At 60.8% G+C, this 23,382-nt stretch overlaps 2 protein-coding genes across 7 annotated transcripts; both read left to right on the top strand.

Moving 5' to 3' along the window:
- Positions 1-917: 917 nt before the first annotated feature.
- On the top strand, positions 918-8,113 carry SCN2B (sodium voltage-gated channel beta subunit 2). 2 transcript variants are annotated; one of them, XM_054086956.1, is made up of 5 exons: positions 930-2,407; positions 3,857-4,005; positions 4,999-5,165; positions 5,492-5,702; positions 5,890-8,113. In XM_054086956.1, exons 3-5 carry the CDS (start codon positions 5,016-5,018, stop codon positions 6,087-6,089), a joined length of 561 nt encoding a protein of 186 aa, XP_053942931.1. In that variant the 5' UTR covers positions 930-2,407; positions 3,857-4,005; positions 4,999-5,015; the 3' UTR covers positions 6,090-8,113. The 2 variants fall into 2 exon arrangements, with proteins under 2 accessions (XP_009570041.1, XP_053942931.1); XM_009571746.2 differs by lacking the exon at positions 3,857-4,005 and having other exon boundaries at positions 918-2,407.
- Positions 8,114-14,481: 6,368 nt separating this feature from the next.
- SCN4B (sodium voltage-gated channel beta subunit 4) lies at positions 14,482-23,252 on the top strand. Of its 5 annotated transcripts, XM_054087002.1 has the most exons (6): positions 14,501-14,605; positions 15,208-15,461; positions 19,089-19,252; positions 19,953-20,178; positions 20,432-20,561; positions 20,681-23,252. In XM_054087002.1, the coding sequence occupies exons 3-6, from the start codon at positions 19,151-19,153 to the stop codon at positions 20,772-20,774; spliced, it is 552 nt and encodes a 183-aa protein (XP_053942977.1). In that variant the 5' UTR covers positions 14,501-14,605; positions 15,208-15,461; positions 19,089-19,150; the 3' UTR covers positions 20,775-23,252. The 5 variants fall into 5 exon arrangements, with proteins under 5 accessions (XP_053942976.1, XP_053942977.1, XP_053942980.1 ...); XM_054087001.1 differs by lacking the exon at positions 15,208-15,461 and having other exon boundaries at positions 14,482-14,605; XM_054087005.1 differs by lacking the exons at positions 14,501-14,605; positions 15,208-15,461 and adding an exon at positions 15,885-16,165.
- The last annotated feature ends 130 nt before the right edge of the window (positions 23,253-23,382 follow it).

Genomic DNA, 23,382 nt, shown 5'->3' with positions numbered 1-23,382 from the left:
CTGCCAGCCCTTCCTCTGAGAAATGGTGCCACTTGGCTGGCTGCTTTGTGCCAGAGCCACTGCTGGGGCTGTGCACCGGGGAGCAGGGACACCTGGGTCTCTGGAAGGGACACAGCAGGCACAGACCCCATGCTCTTAGCTTTGATCCCGTGCAGCTCCAGATCCCGAGATAACAACCTCCAAGGAGAGCTTGGCAGGGGGAGGTGCAGCAGAAGCTGTGCAGAGTGGCAATGGTATCTCCTGCAGATAATAAAACTCAGGGAGTCTTCCCTGTGCCTGGCTTCCTTTTCCCTCCTGCTTAAGTGCGTGATGTCCAAGTGTTCCAAAACCTGCCTGGCCCGGGGCTTGGGAGCTGCTGCACCCACACGGCACCCGCGCCTGCGCCACTGGAAAAGCCAAATGGGCTGCCAAGGGGGTCCCTTTGCAGCAGGAAGCCCCCCGCCCAGCTGTATTGATCCCCCCCACTGCCCTGGCCCTGCAGGGGATGGAGGGGAGCGAGGCAGACCCCGCAAACGATGGGTTCCCCATGTCTGTGTGTTCACACGTGTTTCCTTTAGGTAAGCATCCCTACTTTGCTCCTATTCCTGGGATTTGCTGGCCTGGCCAGGAGGAGCCCAGCAACCCCTCTGGGGCCTCCGAGGCCACTTCTGGCTCTTCTCCTGCACTATATATAGATGTTTGACACCTCCAGGTGCTGAGCTGGAACTGGGGACCCCCTCCCACCGGCTCTGCTGGATGGGAGACTGCAGCACAGGCTGCTCCGGGCGCACTCCTTGGTTTCACGTTGACACCCTACTCTCTTTTCCTGAATGAATCCTGAATGAGATTGCCGGAGGAACCGGCAGCCAAAGCTGGTTTTGAGGTATCAGGGGGGGGTTACATACGACTTCTGCTGCCTTTTTTGGGGTTGTGGCACCCCTTGGAGCATGGCAGAGAGGGCTCTGCTTGCCCAGCGCGGGTGGGAAACTGCGCTCTGTGTGTGGTAAGTGTGTTTGCTGAGCAGGTTTCCTGTATTCACCTTGGCACTTCTCTGATGCCTCCTCTCCTGGCTGCCTCGTTTACCCTCTTGAAGCTGGCCAGGTAGCAGAGCACCTCTGCATCCCTCCACTGTCCTGTCCGTTCCTCCCCAGGGCTCTGGGGCGCGGGAACTGAGGGGTACTCTGGCCTCAGGGCACCCCTTGCCTTTCTCCTCACTGATGCTGCTGTAGTAAGCCCCACCACCTTGTGTCCTGGGGCACAAGAATCACACGGCTGAGCAGCCCGTTACTGGATTTCTGGCCTCCATGAGGTCACAGGTCATCTCCTTCCTGCACCCGTCTCCAGGCTTGGAGTGCATGGTCCAAAGTCTTCCATAACCAATGGTGCAAAGGGGACCAAAGACCTTCTCCAGCCATGTTACTGCTGAGGAGAGACCCTCTCCATCCCGAAGGCTGGAGGAGGAGAGGATGTTTTCTTGGGGGATAGCACCCTGCTGGGGAAGGGGAAGGTGCTGGTGGAGCCTGGCACTCCTGGGAACCGAGGGACATCAGCGTGGGAGCAGGGAGGTTCTCTGGGAGCGGTTGTACCCACTGCAGGCTGCCATGCCTCTGCTCTCCGTGCTGCTGCGCAGGATGCCTCCCTGCGCCCCTCTGCCCTCCCCAGGCTAGATCAGCCCCTCTGCTCTCTGCCTGGTTTCGCAAGGGCGTTCCTGATGTTCCTGGGCTTTCCAGGATGTGTCCTGCTGCTGCGAATGGCGCGAGCAGGGCTGGTCACCAGCCTTCGGCAGGACAGAGGTGGCACAAATGCATGGTCCCACTGGAATTGAGGGGCTCCGGGGGCCACGGGAGATCTCAGGATCAGGCCTGTAATGTGGGGTGTTGGCTGAACCCCTGGGCTCCTGGGGGGAAGAGGAGCCCCGAGTGCTGCTTGCTCCAAAGTTAACTTTGCATGGCCAAGGCGAATCCCAGCTGAAACTTGCTCCGAGGGCACAAGTTTGCACAGCCAAAGCGAATCCCAGGCGAAACCATCTCCTCGGCTGCCTTGGGCTCAGCCTGCTGCGGGAGATGCTCTGCGACACAGCCCACGGCCGGACCACAGAGCAGGAACGCCAGGAGCTGTCGCCTTCTGTTCAGGAGAAAATTTTTCTGCCCTCCCACTTGCTTTGCTCAAATCCACCAACCATAGCATTGACGGGTTTTTTCGCTCCAGCTCCGCTCCAGCCATATTGGGCTGTGGGAATAAAGCAGCTCTAATATTATATGGCACCGGCAAATAACCCGGGCGTTCGAAAAAAGCAAACCACCACCACCAAAATCCACACCAACACCAGGTCCTCTCCATACACACAAGTCCTTCAAAATGAGCCTGGAAGCTTGGCTCCCGCAGCCCACCTTGTTCCTCACTGGCCTCAGCTTGCTCCTCTCGCTGGGTAAGTGTCGACTGGACCCCCCTTGCATGCACACGGCTGCTCGGGGAGAGCATCCAGGCTGGGGAGAAACACCCCCTCTAGCCAGGAGCCCCCTCCCCACATCCCAGCCCCCCAAAAAAGCCTCTCCTGTCCCCTGGGAAGCAGTGAGTGATGCTGTGCCGCAGGGATGGAGGTGGTCAGAAATGCACGCCAGGCAGGATGACCTGGTTTTTTTTGGGGGGGGCAGGATGAGGGGTACGTTGCATCTGCATCTTCTCTTTCAGAAGCTGCGTGTCCTGCTTTCTTGAGGTTTTGTCCGAGCGCGAGGCTGTTTGCATGCCGGGCAGAGCTGAGGGCTGCAGCGGGGAGAGGGGGCAGCTCTGGGGGTGGCTCGTGCCCCTCCTTTGGTGCGTGGCAGCTGCTGGGGTGGCAGGCTCGGGGCTGACGGTGCTGCATGAAGTGGGGGGGGACTCTGCTCTCTGCGTTTCTACCCTGCCCTGGAGCCAGCAGCGTGTGTCAGCAGGTCTGGGTCTGTATCGATTGGGAACAGGACTGCATCACCTTCTAGAAGTGCTGTTCACACCATCCTGGAGCTCCTGGTGGGCTCTGCTCTAGGAGAGAGCCTGGGAAACGGAGGACATAAAGCTCAACAAGGTTTCCTTTAGAGGCTGCGTGTATTTTTACCTCCTGAGCCCTGGGTGTAGTGTGACAAGAGTGTGCACAGCGCCAAAGGACACAGCCTGGGCACTCGGTCCCAAGGATTTTGGTGGTTTCTTTCCCCACCTCTGTTGTCCGACGGTGCTGGGTGCCCAGGCGATGGCAGGGCACGTGCCCATGGCGTGCTGGCTACCCACAAGGACCCTGGCTGTGCGATGGTCATCCAGACCAGGTGGCAGGGCTCCCCCCTCGCTGCAGAGCGTGGGTGAGCTCCTGGAGGCATCTCGGTGCTCTGCAGAGCCCTGGCATGCAGCAGAAAGCTGTGCCACCCAGCCGCGGGGACCCAGGGAATAAAGCGAGGGCTGTCGGGTGTGCAAGCTGGTGCAGGGACCCCTCAACCAGGTCTGCGGGGCTGGAGCTGTCAAGGGGTCTCCAGGGACAGGCAGGATCCTGGCTCTTCTCTCCCACTCCTGCAAGGTTCTCTTTGAAAGCATTGAAGGGGGTGGGGTGCCAGCTTGGGTCTGGACACTTCTTCCTTCCTTGGGTGCTAAGACTGATCCGCACCAGCTTTCCCCATCCCTGCACCTCCCAGCACCCTGTGGGGAGCCCTCCCTGCCCTGGGTTTGGAGGATGCTCTGCTCCAGGCCAAGCAGGGAGACATCTCCAGGGGCTTGGCCACACCTGGAGGGCACCGCTGTGCCCCCAGAGACCCCTCTGCCCCCAGACACCTGGCTTCAGGATGCTGAAGCAAGAGTTGTGGCTTGAAAACAACCCTATCTGCAGATTGGAAAAGCCTCTTTTCCCTGGCTGCAGAGCCTGGCCCCTTTCCTGCCCTGCTTGCAGACGGAGCGCGTTAGCCAGCGGAGCAGCCTTGACATGAATCCAGCTTGGCCCCAGAGCCGGGCTCAGGAGCACCTCAGGAAGAAGGTTTGAGAGCAAAGAGCAGCAGCCAAAGGGGAAAGGTGAGGTGATGGGAAAACTGCCTGCTGCCAGTGTCCCTGTCCCTGCCCATGGGGCGCCACAGCCCCCCTCGACAGCTCAGCCTTCCCAGCAGTCCCTCCAGGACTCTCCATCCCTATTTTTCCCGCAGTTTAGCCCTGGTTCGCAGCAAGCTGGCTGCACAGGAGCCTCTCTCGGTGTGTGCACCTCTCCTTGGCAGGCTGCGGGGAGCGTGCTGGGTGCAGGCGCCGGGGTTTGGGTGCGGAGCAGAGGAGCTGCAGGAAAGGAGTGGCTCTTCCAGGGCACACACACCTCCTCGCTGCCCTGCAAGCTGCACTGGGTGATGGCCCCGTTTCCCTGCCAAGGCGAGGTCAGGGTGCAGAACTGCCCTTAACCCCCTCAGGGGTGACCGAGATCTTGACCGGCTCATTCCCAACTGGAGAATCCTTGTGCACACATCACTGGGAGAGGGGAGCATCTGCATTCCACCTGCAGCCCCCAGGGGGTGGCCCTGGCAGATCCCAGACCTTGCCGCTGCGTTGCGTCCTGCTGGGAATGAAATCTGATGAGCGCAGCCATAAATTTCTCGGCAGCTGTGGCGCTGAGCCCTGCCTGCTGATGCTGCAGCCGGCCCTTCGCACAGCGTTCCCTAGTCCGCAGCAGGAAAGCCTCCTCTGAGGTGCAGGGCTTGCCAGGAGTCAGCAGAATTTAGCAGCAGGCATGGCAGAGCGAGGGTCACCAGCGCTTGCAGAGCGGGGCCAAGGGATGGTGCCAGTGCGGAGGTGACTCCCACTTTGTCCCCTGTCCTTTCTGCACAGGGAAAACCCTGGCTGTGTCGGGCCACAGCACGATTCGTGCACGGATGCGCCTAAAAGGCAACCCCAGGGTGAGCTCTGTGCAGCCCCGAGCCGCGCAGGGTGGGATGGGGAGAGCGGCTCAGCCCGCAGGACGGCTGCTGTGGTGCCCCTTTTCTAACCCATCCGCATCTCTGCTCTCGCTCTCTGTGCTTGCGGCAGCGCCCACGGCGTTGGGCATGGAGGTCATGGCTCCCGCCACCATCAATGCCTTGAACGGCTCCTCGGTGAAGCTCTCCTGCACCTTCAACTCCTGCTACAAGGTGGAGAACAAGCAGTTCTCTCTCAACTGGACGTACCAGGAGTGCAGGAACTGTTCTGAGGAGCTGGTGAGTCTCGCGGGGCTGGAGATCTGCTGAGAGGTCCCGGGGTCAGCTTGAAGCCATCGTGTGCATTTTTTGGGGTCCTGAGCCCTCTCTTTATGTGTGTTCCTGCTATCCAGTCCCTCCTCCACAGAGAAAATCCACAACTGACTGTGTAAAGCACCGGGGCCCAGGGCAGCTGCCCGGATGCGTCAGGACATGCCGGCATGGGTGGGGAGGAGACCCCGGCCCTTGGCAGCCAGAGCTGCTCGTGGAGCTGAACGGGTGCAGGAGAGGGGGATGTGAGGGTAGGGGGTGCCAGACACTGTCTTACCTCCTCTCCCACTGCCCAGTTCCTGCAATTCCGGACAAAGATCATGAACAAGCAGCTGGACCGCTTCGGGAACCGTGTGGAGTTCACCGGGAACCCCACCAAGTACGATGTGTCCTTCACCCTCAAAAACGTTCAGCTGGAGGATGAAGGCACCTACAATTGCTACGTCCTCAACCCCCCGGACCGGCACCGGGGCCACGCCAGCATTAGCCTGAAGGTGCTCACCAAAGGTCAGTAGCAGAGCGGTCCCCTCTACTCTCAGCACCCATGGGTGCTGCCTGGCTCCGCTCTGCCTCCTGCCCTGCCCTCGCCCCGCGTTGCATGTGCAGGTTTGCTCCCCGGCGGTGGGACCCCACTGCTCCCACCGGCTGCCCGAGCTGGGGCTGCGTGTCCCGAGCTCGTGCCCTGTCTCTACAGAGCCCCCAAAGCACGACTCGACGGTGGCCGTCATCGTGGGCGCCTCTGTAGGCGGCTTCTTGGCCGTGGTGATCCTGGTACTGATGGTGGTGAAATGTGTGCGCCGGAAAAAGCAGCAGCGGCTGAACACCGACGACCAGAAGACGGAGGAGGAAGGGAAGACAGATGGCGAAGGCAATCCAGACGAGGGCACCAAGTAACGCCCCCCCTGCCCAACCCTCCCTCTTCGCCCCTGTACAGCATCACCCCCTTGATGTGCTTCCCAGAGCAAGGATTTTTGTCTTCCCAGAGCGCTCCTCCTTCCATCTAAACACCCAACCCAGCCTGGAGCAGGGCATGGAGAGAAGGTGTCCCCGGAGCCTGGCGAGGCTCCCGCTGGGCACTCTCCGAGTGCCAGAGCACTCGTGGGGACGTGTTGGGGACAGGGCAACGCGGGAGAGAAGGGAAACCGTGGATCCCACACACGGAGGCGCTGGAGCAGGGGGTGCCAGGGGGGCAGATGGGGCCACACAGCCCCACGCCTGATCGAGCGGGAGGTGTCCCTGCCCATGGCAGCAGGGTTGGAATCTTTAAGGTCCCTTCCAACTCAAACCATTCTACGCCCAAATATCTGCGCCCTGTCTGCTCTTGGGGCCACATCTCGAGCCGAGGCGCTCCTGCTGCGCCCGGGGCACGGGTGCTAGTGTGCCCATCCCGAGGGATCCCCGATAACTGCCCATCTCCTCCTTGCAAGTCCTGTGTGCCAGCGCTGAAGGTGCTGCCACAAGATGCTCGTGCTCCTCAGGGACTGTCCCAGCCTGCTCCGAAGCCGGCAGCCGGGTAACGGCCATTCCCTCCTGCCCTCCTTCTGAGCTCTGCTGGTTTTCGGAGCCTCTGATGGCTCTTGGTGTGTAAGGGATGCGACCCTTCCGCTTCTTGGGTTATTTTGGGGTGTTAGCGTCTCAGCCAAAGGTGCTGGGCTGACTTCTCTTGTGTTTGTTCCCTTCTTGGGGAGGGGAATTCAAATGGAAAATGTTCTGCCGTTGTGCCAAACCGAGGCGGTGGGGAGCGGCGAGGTGTGGCTGCTAAGGAGGAAGGGCTGGTGGCACGAAGAGGACTTCTCGGGTGCTTGCTGGGAAGGACTGGGCACAACAGCGGGTCCAGAGGCAGGAAGGCTCTGTATCCCCTGAACAACCCCGTGATGCTGAAACTGCCTCCTCCAGCCTCCCTGCGGAGCACTGCCCGACCCATAACTGCCACGGCGATGCACTGCCAGCCTGCCCGGCTGCCGCCTGCCTTGGCTCCTGCCGTGCTCCAGCGCCTGCCCCGCTTGCGGCAGCTCCGGGAGCTGCCCTGCACGCTCTGAGGTTCGTTACGAGCTGGGGTTAGTGCAGCTTGTGGTCCTGGCTGTGGTCCACCCCACTGTCATGAGACCGAGGGTCGGGAACCGGTGCTCCTGCCCTCCTTGGGCGCGTTGCTTTGCCTCCCGCACCAGTCCTGGCGGGTGGGCTGTGCTGGCTGAAGCGTGCAGGGAGCTCACCCCGGAGCCTCCTGGGGGTCAGATAGGGACGCTGACCCAGGGACGTGTCCCCTGCTACACCACGCTGGGCTTTTCTTCTCCCACGGTAGGTGGGATGTGGGGCAGTGCACGATAAGGTCCCCATCGCCCCTGAGCAGCGCTGCCAGGGGAGAAGGGAGACCTCGGCTGCCGTGTCCCTGTGCGGGTGCCATCCCAGCAGCCCCACAGGCGATGCCACCAGGCCCTGGGGATGAAGGGACACCTTTGTGCTCCCTGCTTTGCCCCCAATGCTTCCTGCCCGGGCCCCTCTCCACCTTGCTCGACCTCGCTGGGCTGTGCGCCGCTCGCTTTCCCTGTTGCAGCAGGAATGCGCCGTGTCTCGCCGCGTGCCTTCCCCGTCTCCCGCAGGCTCTCCCGCCCGGAGAGAGCTGGGCTGAGGCTGCCTGTCCCCGCACACCCCTACGCCCGCGCCCGATGGCTTTCCCCATGTGGCCGATTCCCCGGAGCCGCCTGCTGCTCAAAGCTGGGCTGTGAGCAGCTCCAGGTGGGACCGAGCTGGTGACTTTATGGACTGAGACCTCTCTGACTGTTGCACAAGAGCAGTCTCGCACCTGCCTTTCATTTCTTTCATGCATTCTCCTTGGATTGCAACTTGCCGATGCATCTGTCTGTACGTAGCTGCCCACAGCAGAGAGAAGCTCTACAAATACAGATCTATACACGCAGGAGGTGCTGTGAGCGGTCATGACTGCAGGGTTGGGTTCGCGCCTTCTGATGGGTTCCTTTGGCCAAGCACGCTGAGCGTTAGGTTGTTTTTATTGCTCTTTGTACAGTCGAACAAACAAAAGAACAACAAAAAGCCAACTTTGCACTCGATGCTTTTGTGCTGCTGCCTGCTGGAGGGGACAGGACAGGGTCCCTCGCCTCTGCTCTGCCTCTGCGCCTGTCCAAGGGGGTGAAAAGGCTCCGGTGTGCCCGGAGCTCGGTCCTGCTGAGCGTGTTGGGGTGCTCCGGGGCAGCGTGTGCTCCCGCAGCTCATTCCCTGGGAGCTGCTGCAGGTGCAGGTGCACGCAGGGCTGGGCTGGGCAGTGGGAAAGTGGCCGGTGCTGCCCGAGTCTTCACGCACCAAGATTTTAGGGGTGCTCTGCACGCATTGGGGAGACCCAGCTCTGCTCCGGGGAGCTGCGCCTGCCGGCTTCCCCACCTTGGCTCTGCAGAGAACCGGTGCTGGGAGCCGCTTGGGGCACGGCAGGTAAGGCTCAGCGGGATGTAACGGAGCCCAGGGCACGCGCCGGGTGATGGACACCCATAACAGGGCGGCTGTCAGGCTTAGCAATCCAGATGCACCGGAGCGGTGCAACTGGGGCGCGGTTAATAGGCACATCCATCAATTTACCCACCGCGGAGACACACGGGCAAAGGGAGCTCTGACGGCCGCCCTCCATCCTGCCTCTCGCAGGGGCTGCGGAGTGCCTACGCATCCCAAAGCCGCACACAGGCAAGGTTTGGCTGTCAAGCAGCCCCTGTGCACCTACGCTTGCCTCGCTCCTGGGCTGCCTGCCTGTCCTCCCCACGCCCTAGAGACCCCTCCTCACTCAACCCAGCAGCCTCAGCTCTTCCCAGTGCCTGGTCCCTCGCCGTGTGCCTGCGGGGTTAGCTTGGGATCGCTCCCACCTCTTCCTCCTTGGAAGAAGGGCACCAAAAGCACCTCCGATGCCTTAGAGCGCTGGAGCTGAGGGTGCAGCCCATGCCAGGGAACGGCTCTGCCATCGTGGAAAGGAGAAGGATGGGGCAGCCACCCAGCTTCAGCCCACCGGAGCGACAAAATCACCCAGGCAAAAAGCACGGGAGACCTGCAGGGTGGCCGTCGGAGGTGCCTCTGGGAGAGTCTGGATGCTCTTTATAAGCATTCCCTTCCAACCCAAACCGTTCTGTGATTCTAAGCGGCTGGCAAGAAGCTCGTGAGGAAGACAGGCGCTGTGGGATCACAGACACACAGGACACGGACGGGGGGAGTTATCATCACCACAAGAGACCCAGAGCAGTGACCACAACCCCACCAGCACCACAGCTTCACAGCTCCTCCAGGACCAGTGACAGCCGGCTGCATAGACTACAGAAATTTCCTTGGACCAGGTGGGGTTAGAGGTGATGAAGAGCAAGAGGGCGGCTCGGGAGGTGGTGGGGACCCTTTTCTGTGCTGGGGAGACTGCAAAGTGCTGTGCAGCAAGCCACGAGGGACCATCTGGGTGCCTTGGTGGGAGCCCAGTGCTGCTGTCCCTGGGAATACTGCCTGCAGCCTGGATGGGAATTAAAGAGGGGGGACCTGGAAATGGGACAGTGAACTCTGGGAGCTGAGGGCTGGGAAGGGCAGCACTGGAAGAGCCAGAGACGGAGCTAGGGAAGGTCCAGCAGAAGTGGCTGCAGGCTGTGCTGGGTCGGAAAGAAACTTTATCCTGGAGCACTGGGTGGTTTCTCAGTGTTTCCTGCAGCTGCCTGGGGACTCTGCTCCCCTTCCCTGCTTGTATTAAAGGGTCCATGGAAGGGACAGCCAGCTCTGCTGGAGGGTGTGGAGGAGGCAGTGGGCAGGAGGGCTCTGCACAGAAAGGAGGAGGCAGGGAGAGGAGAAAGCATCGCTCCGAGGGAGAGCTGCAGGCAAGGGAGAGCTGAGAACGACAAAGGCAGCCAAGCACTCACCCGCAGTCTGTGAGCCCAGGACCTCTTCCTCAGCTCCCAGCCGGGACAGTCCTGCAGCGCGTGTGCTCGCTGCCAGCGCATCCTTCTCTCTGCCAGCTCCTGGGCCACCTTGTCTTTTAAAGGTCACAGCCAGAGGACCTTGCAGTAAATATAAGGTGCTGATGGGAAGCTGTGTTCCAGCATCGCCACCTCCTCCATCAGCAGGAGAGCTCTGCCTGCTCCCAGTCTGGGCGCCAGCATCCCCTGGCTCTGGGAGGTTTGGGAGGGGGACGGGACTGTCCTCGAATTGCTGCTGGGAGCGGGGCCAGGGCTGCCCCTGGCAAGATGCTCCAGGGCCAGCGCAGCGCCTGCTGCAATGAGCTGGGAGGCTGCAGCCCAACTGCTCTGCTCAGCCCTACCCAGCTCGGTACCCACGTGGAGAGAAGCAGGACCCCTCCTTGGAGAGCAGCCTGGAGCCTTAACCCTCCCAGCTCCATCAGTGCAAGGTGAGAGGGATGGAGTGGGGGCTGGCAGCCCCCCCTGGCAGGCTGTGAGCCAGCTGGCAGGACTATGGAGCCCTCTCTCCTGTCCCTCTGGGGAGGTGACACTGTCCGAGCAGGGAATTCTCACCTTTCCTGAAACCAGACACAGCAGCGTTGCTTTGGACTCAGCAAAACAAGTTTCCGCTGAGCCGCAGTAACCCCGGGTCCTACACCGGACACCTCAGTATCATCCAAAACCTGCTGCGGCGAGTGCCCTTCCCGGCCACGGCACACACCGAGACTGGGCTGTGGGACAGCAGAGCCTTTCCAAGGCTGATGGTGGTGGCAGATGTCTCACGGGATCAGCCAGCCGAGGAGACTGGCCAAAGCTGCCAAGTGTGACAGCTCCATCAGGCTCCTGTGACAGGCAGCATCCCGCCCCGTGCCCTCAGCACGCAGAAGGAGTAGGGAAACACGGTGCCAGGCTCCTCACCTCTCCCGGGCAGGGCACATGGAGCTCTGCCTCTGCAGGGATGCTCAGCAGGGACCCAGTGGCTGCAGGGATGTGTCATCATGGGAAAAGTTGGGGACCCGTCTGCCCAGTGTACCTGGTTTGTGCCAGCGCCCGCAGGAGTCCTTTTCCTGGCCGCCCCTCCCGGCTGGGTGGTATTGCTGCTGCCAACCTCCCTGCCTCCAAAAGGATTTAGGGCTCTGCTTGTGGGGATTCGCAATGGCATCCTATCTTCACCCACCTTGGCAGACACCTGAGGAAGGAGTCCTCCACATGCTATGACCTTTCCCTGCACAAGGGCACCTCCTCAAAGCTGGATTCCCTCTCCTAGTTAGCAAGTCTCCACTAGATGCAGTTCTTCTTCTCAGCCTACTTGCTTGGTCACCAGCACCTGTGGCCACGTCCACATGGGTGATGTCCATGTGGACATCAGCATGGGGCAGCACCATCATGTCCATAACCTCGCTGTACCCATCACCCAGCCGTACCCATCACTCAGCCATACCCATCATCCAGCCATACCTATCACCCCGCCGTACCCATCATCACCCTGCCGTACCCATCACTCAGCCATAGCCATCACCCCACCGTACCCATCACTCTGCCGTACCCATCACCCCGCCGTACCCATCACTCCGCTGTACCCATCACTCCGCTGTACCCATCACCCCACCGTACCCATCACTCTGCCGTACCCATCACCCCGCCGTACCCATCATCACCCTGCCGTACCCATAAACTCGCCGTACCCATAACCTCGCCGTACCCATCACTCAGCCCTACCCATCACCCCGCCGTACCCATCATCACCCTGCCGTACCCATAAACTCGCCGTACCCATCACCCCACCGTACCCATCACTCAGCCGTAGCCATCACCCCGCCGTACCCATCACTCTGCCGTACCCATCACTCCGCTGTACCCATCACCCCACCGTACCCATCACTCAGCCGTACCCATCACTCAGCCGTACCCATCACTCAGCCGCGCCCACCGCAGCCGCCCGCCGAGACACCTTCTGCTGCATCAGCAGCTCCGGCTGCCAGCGCTGCCCAGCCCGCTCTGCCTGTACTTTTCCTGTCCCTACTGCCAGCTCTGCAGCCCTGACTCCTCAGCTCACAGGTTCTGCTGGCATCAGAGTCCCCCGGGATGCCCCCTGTGTCCTGAGAAGCCTCCTGCTTCACTTCCCTGGCTGGGTGGGAAGGGGATTGAGCTGCAAAGGGGCTGGAGTAGGGCTGAGGAGCCCCAGAGCTCCGTGGCCGCGCAGGCAGGGTGCTGGGAGCATCCCTGTGGATGTTGAGCTGGATAGATTCCTCACGGATCCCCAAAGCAGCCGTGGGAAGTTATGCGGTTGTGCTGCACCCAGCAAGGCAGGCAGAGCCTCGCCTGCGCCCTGGGATAAGCTCTGCCAGGACACTCGCCTTGTGCCAGCAAGGACTACAGCCCGGAGAAGCGATCTGCTCCTGCATCACCTCCTCCCCCTTCCCACCATGCCAGCTCTCAGGATGCGTCACCTCCAGCCGATTGCTGCCTTGCGCAGGGTCTGCCTCTAATGGACCCGGGCGCAGGGGTAGAGTCGATCTTGGCACCTCGCATCACCAAAAGCCTCCATTAGAAGGGCCCCCACCTCCGCCCGGTTGGATGCGGTCTGCCAGAGGTTGGCTCTAATGGAAAAGGTTGTGGAAAGATGAACTCATGCACAGCCAATTATCCTGGAACAAGCTCACGGTGAGAAAAGAATAAGTTTTCCAAGTGCACCCTTTGGTGCTGGATGGATTCCAGCCTTGGTGTCGGGCTCTGGGTTCTTGGTGCCTTCCTTGGGGATGGAGGGCAGAGACATTGGTGGTGTCACCCTGGGGAGCTGCTCCAAACAAGAGTCAACTCCTGCCTCTTCTTGGCCGTGGAAGCCACCAGCCTTAGCAGGGGGTTTTGCCCCTTTCCAAGGCACCAGCCCAGTGTTCCCGGGCCATTCCTGCAGGGATGGTGCAGCTCATCCCCTGAGCCCCCCGTGCCATCCCTGCTGCCCCTCTCCCTGCCCTCGTTCTGGTGCTGGAGAGGCAGGAAAAGGGGGAACCGCTGGGGTGCAGGGAGGACACAGAGGGTGTTCGGGTCACACGGTGGGGCAGCCTGGGCTGAGATGGGGAGGGGGGCAGTGGGGAGGGAGAGGAGTTTGGGGGGAACAGGAACGGCAGGGGGATGCACAGAGGAGAGAGAGGGAGCTTGGGGGGTACAGGGAGGGCAGGGGGATGCACAGAGGAAGGAAAGGGGTGAAGGAGGGAGAGGAGTTTGGGGGATACAGGGAGGGCAGGGGGGATGCACAGAGGAGGGAAAGGGGTGAAGAAGGGAGAGGAGTTTGGGGGGTACAGGAAGGACAGGGGGATGCATGGGGGGAGAGAGAGGGGTGAAGAAGGGAGAGGAGTTTGGGGGGTACAGGGAGAGCAGGGGGGATGCACAGAGAAAGGAAAGGGGTGAAGAAGGGAGAGGAGTTTGGGGGGTACAGGAAGGACAGGGGGATGCACAGAGGAGGGAAAGGGGTGAAGAAGGGAGAGGAATTTGGGGGGTACAGAGAGGACAGGGGGGATGCACAGAGGGGTGAAGAAGGGAGAGGAGTTTGGGGGGTACAGGGAGGACAGGGGGGATGCGCAGAGGAAGGGATGAAGAAGGGAGAGGAGTTTGAGGGGTACAGGGAGGACAGGGGGGATGCACAGAGGAAGGGATGAAGAAGGGAGAGGAGTTTGAGGGGTACAGAGAGGGCAGGGGGATGCACAGAGGAAGGAAAGGGGTGAAGGAGGGAGAGGAGTTTGAGGGGTACAGAGAGGGCAGGAGGATGCACAGAGGGGTGAAGAAGGGAGAGGAGTTTGGGGGGTACAGGAAGGACAGGGGGATGCACAGAGGAGGGAAAGGGGTGAAGAAGGGAGAGGAATTTGGGGGGTACAGAGAGGACAGGGGGGATGCACAGAGGGGTGAAGAAGGGAGAGGAGTTTGGGGGGTACAGGGAGGACAGGGGGGATGCGCGGGGGGAGAGGGGTGGAGGAAGGAGAGGGGGCTTGGGGGATACGTGGAAGAGGTCGAGAGGGATACAGGGAGGGCAGAGGACGCACAGAGGAGGGAGAGGGGGACGCAGAGGGGGACGGAGGAGCACGTGGAAGGGCAGAGGCGGGAAGAGGAGTGGGGGCTCAGCGGAGGATGCGCGGAGAAGCTGGGGGGTCGTGGGGAGGGGACACACGGGGTGCGCGGGGTGGGACTGAAGGGTCGCAGTAGGGTCAGAAGGATGCTCGGGGGGGCGGAGAAGGGTCAGAAGGATGCTCGGAGCGGGGCGGAAGACGTTGGGGGGGGCGGAGGATGCTGGGAGGGCGGAGGATGGTCGGGGAGGGGCGGAGGATGCTCGGGGGGGGCGGAGGAGGTGCCCGTCAGCCCCGCCCGTCGCCGCGGTCCCTGGTCGGGGTTGGGGGGGGGATGAGCCGGGGCGCTGCGGGGAGCCCGCACCGCTGCTCTCCGCTCCTCTCCGCACCGCAGCCATGGCCCCGCGCCTGCTGGCAGCGCTCCTGGGTAAGGGGGGATCCGGGGGGACCCCCCTTCCTTCCCTCCCTCCCTCCCGGGATGAGCATCTCCCGCAGCCCTTCGCGGGGGAGGCGGGGGGGCTGCACCGCCGGCTGCCAGCATCCTCCTCAGCATCATCCCGGAGCGAGGGGACCACTGCAAAGTCGCCCCCTCTTCGCCCACAGCTGCTTTCCCGGCTCCGGGGGACCCCCCCCCCCCCCCCCACCTCTCTTCCCACCCTGGGATGAGCATCACCCACAGCCCGGGGCGGGGGCACCGCCGGCTCCACCGGTTGCCTCATCCTCATCCTCCTCATCCTCTTCCTCCTCATCCTCTTCCTCCTCATCCTCTTCCTCCTCATCCTCTTCCTCCCCATCCTCTTTCTCCCCATCCTCTTTCTCCCCATCCTCTTTCTCCCCATCCTCTTTCTCCTCATCCTCTTCCTCCTCATCCTCTTCCTCCTCATCCTCTTCCTCCTCATCCTCCCGGGAGCGGGGGGACCCTGGCAAAGCCACCCTCCTTCCTCCCCAGCTGCTTTGCCTGCACGGCGGGGGACGGGGCGCTGCTGCTGGGGTGGATTTGCAGCTAACGCGGTTGTCTCTGCTCTGCAGACCAAGAGCCCGAAGCGCTGGGGATGTCACTTGGCCAAGGTGACTTGGCAGCCAAGAGCGGGCTCTGAAGTCCTGGCTCCAGCCCCCTGCCCTGCCCACAGCAGTCGCTACCATCACCAGAGCTTCCTCCTGCCAGCACTGCGCCTGCACCCCGCTTTGCCCTGCTCCGCGAGCGGGGACCGCTGCTGCCTGCCTGCTAACGGGAGCCCTAGGGAAGCAATGCACTGCTTCAACGCCAGCACGCCTGCCGACAGGTCATTGTTTTTTACAGTTAATTCTATAAAACGACCATTTGCATGCGCTTCACCCCCTGGTGCAGGGATGGACCCGTGCTGCAGGGCCGCTGCTCGCAGCGCTGGTGCCCAGACCTGTGCCCAGGGACGCCTACGACCCCCCCAAGCTGCAGGGTGGAGGATGGAGTTTGTATCCATCCCCTCTGCGCTGCAGTTTGTGGAGGTTGGAGTTTGCATCCATCCCCTCTGTGCTGCAGCTCGGGGAGGTTGGAGTTTGCATCCATCCCCTCTGCGCTGCAGTTTGTGGAGGTTGGAGTTTGCATCCGTCCCCTCTGCGCTGCAGCTCGGGGAGGTTGGAGTTTGTCTCCATCCCCTCTGCACTGCAGCTCAGGGAGGTTGGAGTTTGCATCCGTCCCCTCTGCGCTGCAGTTCGTGGAGGTTGGAGTTTGCATCCATCCCCTCTGCGCTGCAGCTCCGGGAGGAAGGAGTTTGCATCCGTCCCTGCCACGCTGCAGCCCTTGGGGTTGGTTCCAAGCCACCTGCATCAGCCCTCGCGCACCGGCTGCTCTCGTGGAGGTCACCCTTGTCTTGGTGGGCACAGAGAGCCCGAAGCCGAGAGATGCTTTTGCAGCACTTGCTGTTGGGAAACTCCCTTGAGAGGCCTTTTAGAGGGCATAGTTCTTAAGTTTGTGTAAAGTGAGCCGGAGGCACACACGGAAAGCCTTGTAAGTACCTGGATCTCTGCAGGATTTGGGTGCTGGCCCCTGCTTGAAGGTGCCTCCTCGGGTAGATGCAGCGCTTTCGGCTTGAGGCTGGCAGTGGGGTGGTAGGAGAGACTCAGAGATTTTGGAGACCAGGTTATTGGGGCCTGGGGGCCAGAGTGTGCCAGCGGGAACCTCATCCCAGAGGTCGTTCATGGGCTGGGAGCTTGGAGAGTGAGGTGGGAAGGGTTTCTGCCTGTGTTTAGGATGCTGTGCTCTCCAGGGAGTGGCCGTGGGCTCCTGGCCTGAGCCACGGCGCAGCTTCTTCCATCGGTGCCGGCAGGAAAGGTGAGGCTGGGGTATCCTGACCGTGGTGCCCGGGCTCTGGCTGGCCCCGGAGATCCACTCTCCTGGCCTCGGTGGAGAGCATCCTGGCCAGCCTCGCTGTCTGTGCCAGGAGTCACATTGATTTTTGTGGGCAAGGAAAATTGTTATGGAGCAGCTTTCTCACGGAGGGTGGAGGCATCCCCTGGCTTTTCAGGTGAATCCCATATGCCTTTCCATTAGGGCAGTGATTTCCAGCATCCTGTGAGGGGAAAGGCATGCTCTGGGTCCTGGGCTGGCTTGGAGGGCTATTCCAGCTGGGGAGGGGGCTTGGATTGCACACCTGGCGCTGCTGCATGCAGCCCACTGGGTCTGGGAACCCACATCAGTGGGGCTTGGCTTTGCTATGAGAGCAATGAACAGGCAGCCAAGGCTCTGGCAGTAGCGAGAGTGGCTGCTCTTTCATCCCTTCCCTGCTCCTTGGGAAGGATTTATGCCCGGAGCCTCCGAGGGGTAGCCTGAAGCCCCCAGGAGGGGCTTGCCCTGGGGGCTCTGGTGGTGCAAAGAGCAGCAGCTTTGGGCACACGGAAAAGTCACAGTGGCAGCTGATGTGGCAGGTTCCATCAATAATCTCCCAGCTTCCGCGTGTTTTCCTCTGTGCTTTATTTAGTGGTAACATATCACTTCCATCTTCCTGAGACCACGGCGTGATAGGAACAAGATCAGCCTCCGTTTACCCCGTGCATTCAATTCGGGTTACGTTCATGGTGTTATAAAGGTGGCAGATAGGATTAAAAGTGTTACAAGCTGCAAGGAATCGTCTTTCCTGTAAGTAAGTGTCCCCTTGCAGCACCCTGCCTGCTCCAGCATCCCTCGGGAGCCAGGCATCCCCCGGCTCAGCCTTACTCCAGGCAGCAGCCTGATTCCCATGGGACACTCCTGGCTGTGTAGTCCCCTCTAGAGCATCCCCAGGGTTGGTTTGAGCCTGACAGCCGCAGGTGACCTCCCTCCGGTGGGAGCCGCTCCCTGACGTGAGCTAAAGCCTCTCCAGCAAAACGAAAAGCTCTTCTTTGTAAAGTTAAGTAACTCCTTCCCTGCAGTGCTTGCGATGCAGCACTGCAGCAGGGCCTGGAGCCCAGGATGCAGGGCTCCTGAGCTTGGCTCGGGCTGCGGCGTGCCTGGGGAGTTGTTAGCACGGGCGTGTGGGGGAGAATAAATCAGCATCTGAAGCTGCTGCAGAGAAGTGTCAATCCGAAACTGAGGGCAGCGGATGCAAGTTAAGGTGTTCAGTGGAGCTGGGGAGCAGCTCGTAGCTGTGGGAAGAGCTGCATCCCCTTGTTTCGGTTGCCAGTGTCACTATAGGGATGTCCGTGTCCCTTTGGTGGCTGAGGTGTGGGAAGGGAGGACAATGCTTTGCCGGGTTGCGTCGTATCTTGGCCATACCGTGTCATATAAGTGGGATGGGGAGCAGAGCTGCTCCCCTGGTCTGGAGCAAAGCATCCCTATGCCCCCAGAAAGGCTTATATGGACCTGACTGGCTCATATCTTGGCCATACCATGTCATATAAGTGGGATGGGGAGCAGAGCTGCTCCCCTGGTCTGGAGCAAAGCAGCCATGTGCCCCCTGAAAGGTTTATATGGACCTGACTGGCTCAGCCCGTGCAGTGCCGGACCCTGGGAGCGTCCAGGCATGCCCTCTGCTCTCGCAGCTGGGCTCATACCTGCTCCTCGGTGCATTTCTCCCTGCCATTGGGGAGGGGTGGGAGAGCTGCATTCTGCAGTTTGAAGGTCATCTGTCAGCTACAGCAGGAGCCGAAGCTCTCTGCAAGGCAGGCGTGAGGGGCTGCTGCTCCGGAGATCGATGCCTGCCGAGAGCCCGTGTCTGGCGTTGGGGACAGGGGGGTGGCAGGTGTCCAGGCCAGCGATGCTAATTAGTGCTCCGACCCTCTGCTTGAAGGACAGAGAGCTCAGCTTTGCTTTGGGCTTTTTCTAACCCCCCTCTTTAAGGTTTAACTGAAGGCCTTGTGGATAACATGCAAACCAGGGCTTTCATTTCCCTACTTCGTTCGTGGTGATATTGCGGTTCTGTTTGAATCCCCGCTGTCTCTGTGGGTGCCTCTGCCGAGCTGCCCTGGGGCTCAGGACAGGGGTGTTTGCTCCTGCCTTGCCAAAGGGAATAACAAACCCATCTCTGGGCTCTGGGAGGGTTGGAAAGCTGAGCTCCTGCTCCTTCTGCGGAGGTTCTGGGGAGCAGGATGATGCCAGGGGCCCCCGGCAGAGCCAGGAGCAGGATCTAGCTGAGTCCCACATGCTCCCTGGGATGGGGATCCCCGCTATGGCTGATGCTCCAGTTGTAGGATGGAGCTGCAGAGTGGGAAAAGTGGTCCCTCTCATGCACTGTTCTCCTCCTGCCCCTTCTGAGGGTGCACGTCCACAGCAGAGCCTGGCAGTGAGCTGGGCTGCATCGCAGCCGTGGGAAGGACTGGATTGCAGCGGGATAGGCTGCATCGCAGCCCTGGGAAGGACTGGGTTGCAGTGGGGATAGCCTGCATCAGGACTCCAGGAAGGACGAGGCTGTGTACGAGCCCCATATCCTCACTGTCTCCTCCCTTCTCCCTGCCAGGTTTGCATGTCTTCGCCATCGTCTTCGCCTTGGAGGTGTCGGTGGGGAAGACCAACACTGTGATGGCTCTGAATAACTCTGATGTCCTGCTGCCCTGCACCTTCACCACCTGCATAGGCTTCCAGGACCTGGTCTTCACGTGGTATTTCAACTCGACAGAGAAGGTGGGTGGTTCTCTGGGCTTTGCCTCTCTTTTCCTGGCAGATCCTTTTGTACCTGCCCAGCGCAGAGCAGCACTGTAATTCTCAAGGAGTCCCCTTTTTCCTGCAGAATGCCCATCCCTCCGAGCATCTCTGGCTCTGCGGGAATGGGGAAAGTGCCCTGGCACACTTGTGCCACTCAAGTATCCTGGCACAGCTGTGCTTTTGGCAAAAAGCTGGATTTTTCTGCTGCCCACAGGCTCATTTCTTATCATAACTTGGTCATAAAGTGGCCGTTCAGGTGCAAGGCTGCACTTTGGGCAAAACAGAGTTAACATTCTCCTCCTGTTCTTGCTCTGAAATGCTAGAGGTATGGATTTGCTTCCTGCTGGGAATATTCTGCTCTTCAGCTCCCTCGCAAGAGGGCTGGTTTGGAGCAGGCTGGCCAGCCCTGGGTGGCTCTGGAGCATGGGAACCCTCTGCCCTGGGGTTCTCCCGTGGTTTGGAGCATTGCAGGACAAGTCAGATTGATGGGTTGCCTCCCCGGCGGGCTGTGCATCAGGTCCCGTTCCACCACTGTTCCTGCTTTAATGGGGTGTGCCGGGATGCTTGGCTGTGCGTGCAGAGATGGGGAAGGGCACTGGCAGGAGAACTCAAGCTTTTCTCTCGCCTGGGGTTGTCAGGAGCCCAGCTGACTCCACGTCCCGCATCCCTGCCTCTGTAGATTTACACCGGCAAGATAAAGAGCAAAGCCTCGGAGCCCGTTGTCGTGGGAGGGAACCCGCGGGTTGAGTTCGTCGGCTCCACCACTGGGAAGGAAAACAACATCTCCATCGTCCTGAAGAACGTGGAGTTCAGCGATGCTGGGAAATACACCTGCCACGTCAAGAACCCCAAGGAGAAGAACGCGCAGCACAATGCCACCATCTTCCTCACGGTGGTCCAGAAGAGTAAGTGCTGGCCATGGGTGACACCGGGGCAGTGGGGATGCAAACCCATGCTGACCCCAGCTTGGCTCGTGGTTATGGTGGTGCGTGGGATGTCCTGGCTTCTTGGAGGTGTTCGGCACCCCTGAAGGACCAGGCTTGGCCTCACACCCCCATGTGCTGTGAGCCAGTGGTTGGTTGAGGGGTCATTGCTTTTTTTTATGGGGTCTGTGCAGCCGGGAGCTCCCGAGTCCCCTCAGCATCTTCTCTCCTGCAGTGGTGGAGACAGACAACACACTGACGCTCATCATCGTGGGCGTTGTAGGGGGGCTCATCGGCCTCCTCATCCTCTTCATGCTCATCAAGAGGGTTGTCCTGTTCATCATCAAGAAGACCCAGGATGGGAAGTGAGTGCGGGGGCCGGTGTCGGCACCCTTCGGCGGGTGCTGCCGTGGGCTGGGGTGGCGGTGACGAGAGCGACCAGGGGTGGCCGGGGGCTGTCAGCTGCCCGTGTGCTCTCCCCCAGGAAGGAATGTCTCGTGAGCTCGTCAGGGAACGACAACACCGAGAACGGCTTGGCTGGCTCCAAGGCAGAACAAAAAGCACCACCAAAGGCATGAAGCGGCGGCGCCCCGAACCCCAGCCCGCCGGGCAGCGGGGAGGGTGGGCAGGGGCACCAGCCTTTCCCTTTTGTTTTCTTTCCAAACTGCCAACGCTTGAGACATGTTTCGATTACACACGTGCCTGCGACCTGCACTGCTTCTTGAAAAAGACTTCGGCTGCCATGGAGAATGGGAGCTGCTTGTGGACTCGGACTGGGACACCGCTGGGATGGAGGGAGCTGCCTGCTCCGCTCTGAGCGAAGGCAAGACGGGGCTGGGTGGGCAGGGAAGGGACCGCGTGCTGGGAAGCGCCCTGGGCTGCAGCCGGGAGAGTGCTGTGCTGTGCTCCGAGGGATGGTGGGCGGCCGGAGGTCCTGGCATGCCGGGGGTTTGGGGCTGTGAGGAGCTTGGGGTGTCTTGTCTGGTGCTGGTGACACTGAGGTGGAACGGGCCGGAGCTGCCAGCCTCGCACAGGTGGTTTCTGGAGCAGAGAAGGATGCACAAAACTCGCTGCAGAGACAGCTGCGTTTCTCATGGGTGGGTTTGGGAGGGAGGGAGGGAGGGAGCAGGGCTGTTGTGATGTGGCTTTTCTGTTCAATCCGCTTGAGAAGCACATCAGGCAAGGCTCCTTGCTGGCAGGGCTCTCATCTCTGCTCCTGCGTGCCTCGGTTGCTCCCGTGGCAGGGCTGAGGGGCAGTGGCTGGGGTGGCTCTGCCCCAGGGTCGCTGCTCGCCAGCAGTGGGAGCAAAGGGGGCGAAGCTCCACGTGCCACACTTGCTTTGTCCCCGAGCCAACCTTCTCGGGACGTGCTCTCCGTGTTCCTGCTGCTGCTGCTCCTCCTCCCCTCTTTTTAGAGCTCAGCACGCGGAGCAGCGCTGCTTTCGATGCTGACTCGCCAAGGCTTAGCTCACGGCGCGGATATGTTTGTTATTAGACCCCAGTGGGCGAACGGCTGATTGCATTTCCCTTTCACACGGGGGGAACTGTGGCACCCCATCCGCGATGCCGGGAGGGAGTGTGTCGGCCTGCTGGGTGACCTTGGGCGAGTCTCTCAGCCTCTCCATGCCTCAGTTTCCCCATCTGTAAAATGGGGATAATAATACTGCTCTACCTCACGGGGGTTGTTGTGAGGCTTCAGTGGCTGATATTTGCAGAGTGCTTTGAGATCCTTGGATGAAGGGATGAGAAAGGCGGAGGATCTCTGTGGAGGGTACCCGCGGTGGGGGTGTAGCAAACCCATCGCCCTTCCCAAGCAGGACACGAAGGGGACGAGCTGGTCCTGCAGCTGAAGGACAATGTCCTTTACCATGCGATTCGTTCCCCGTTTCTCCTTCATTTGTGGGTGTCTGTCAGTGAAGCTGCAGGACCGGCAGCTCCCCCATCCCCACTTGAAATGGGGAATCAGAGCTCAGCCCTCACAGAGGCGCCGGAGTGGGAGGTAGGTGAGGATTTTGATGGGCCAGGCAAGCGAGGAAAGGTGAGGTGCTGCCTTCTGGGGAGCCCTGGGGAGAGGTCCCATCCTGGCTGTGGGGCTGGTGGTACAGAGAGCACTTTGTAGCCTTTTCCCGCTGGCTGCATCCCGGGTGGCTGCAGGGGCACCTGCTGGAGCACAGCCCTGCGTGTGTGGGGCAGGGGACGCGCACAGATCCCCATCCCCGGGCAGGTTTCCTTGGCTGGTGGTTAGTCTGGCACGTGGGGGTCAGATGCTGGGGATCCCGGTCCCCTCTTTGAGGATGCTTGGGGCCCTCGGGTGAATCGTTGGACTCCTCTGCGCTTCACTTTCCCCATGCGTAAAATGGGCTCCGTGAACCTGACCTACCTCACAGGAGGTGGGGAGCTCCCCGCATCGCTGTGCAAAGCGCCCCGAGACCCCGGGGGCGAAAGGCACTCTGTAAATGCCAATTATTGTCAACATGTCATCGTCACGCACCACAGCGGGCAGGAAGGCGTGAGACCTCCCAGTTGCCCCAGAGCCCCCCCCCAGCCCATCCTTGGAGGAAACCTCCTGCGGGAGAGGACGGTGAGGGGAGGAAGGGATTTTTTTAACGAATTATTTTTAGCTGTCCTAACTTCTTGGCCTTTTTTAGACGGTATCTGGACACGGTTCCACTTACCACAGGGTATGCAATGCTCTACTATGCATGGATTACTCCTCTGGCTTGACGGAAGAAGTCAGCATAACCAGTTTTTGGAATGTAACACTATACTCATACGCATGCGGGCGCTGGGCGCAGCGCAGGGGGCTGCCGTGGGAGCTTGTGCCGGCTCCTGCAGGGTCCCCGCTGTCACAAGGGCTTTGGGAGGGTCTGCAGAGGCTTTCCCGGTGGAGAGGCGCGTGCTGCGACAGACACGTATGCGTATAAGCATCTCTAAATCCATGTAGGAGATCCCTGCGAGCAAACACAGGGTGCGTGCAACATGCTGTGTGATGACTGACAGCACATTTTTTGCACTGTAGAGGTTTAGTTAGCTTTGCCTTGGATGAAATAAAGTTTGTTTACTAGAGAAACTCGTTCTAGTTGCTGTGGGGGTCTGTTTAAGCTTATCACGAAGGCCTTAGGCGCGCAGGCGGCATCGCAAGCCCTGCGCCGAGGCAGAGCAGCATCTCCGTTGTGCGCCGAGCGTG

The sequence above is a fragment of the Cuculus canorus genome, chromosome 23 (genome assembly GCF_017976375.1).
Source record: "Cuculus canorus isolate bCucCan1 chromosome 23, bCucCan1.pri, whole genome shotgun sequence".
NCBI classification, from domain to species: Eukaryota; Metazoa; Chordata; class Aves; order Cuculiformes; family Cuculidae; genus Cuculus; species Cuculus canorus.
This window is presented reverse-complemented; position numbering and strand designations above follow the sequence as displayed.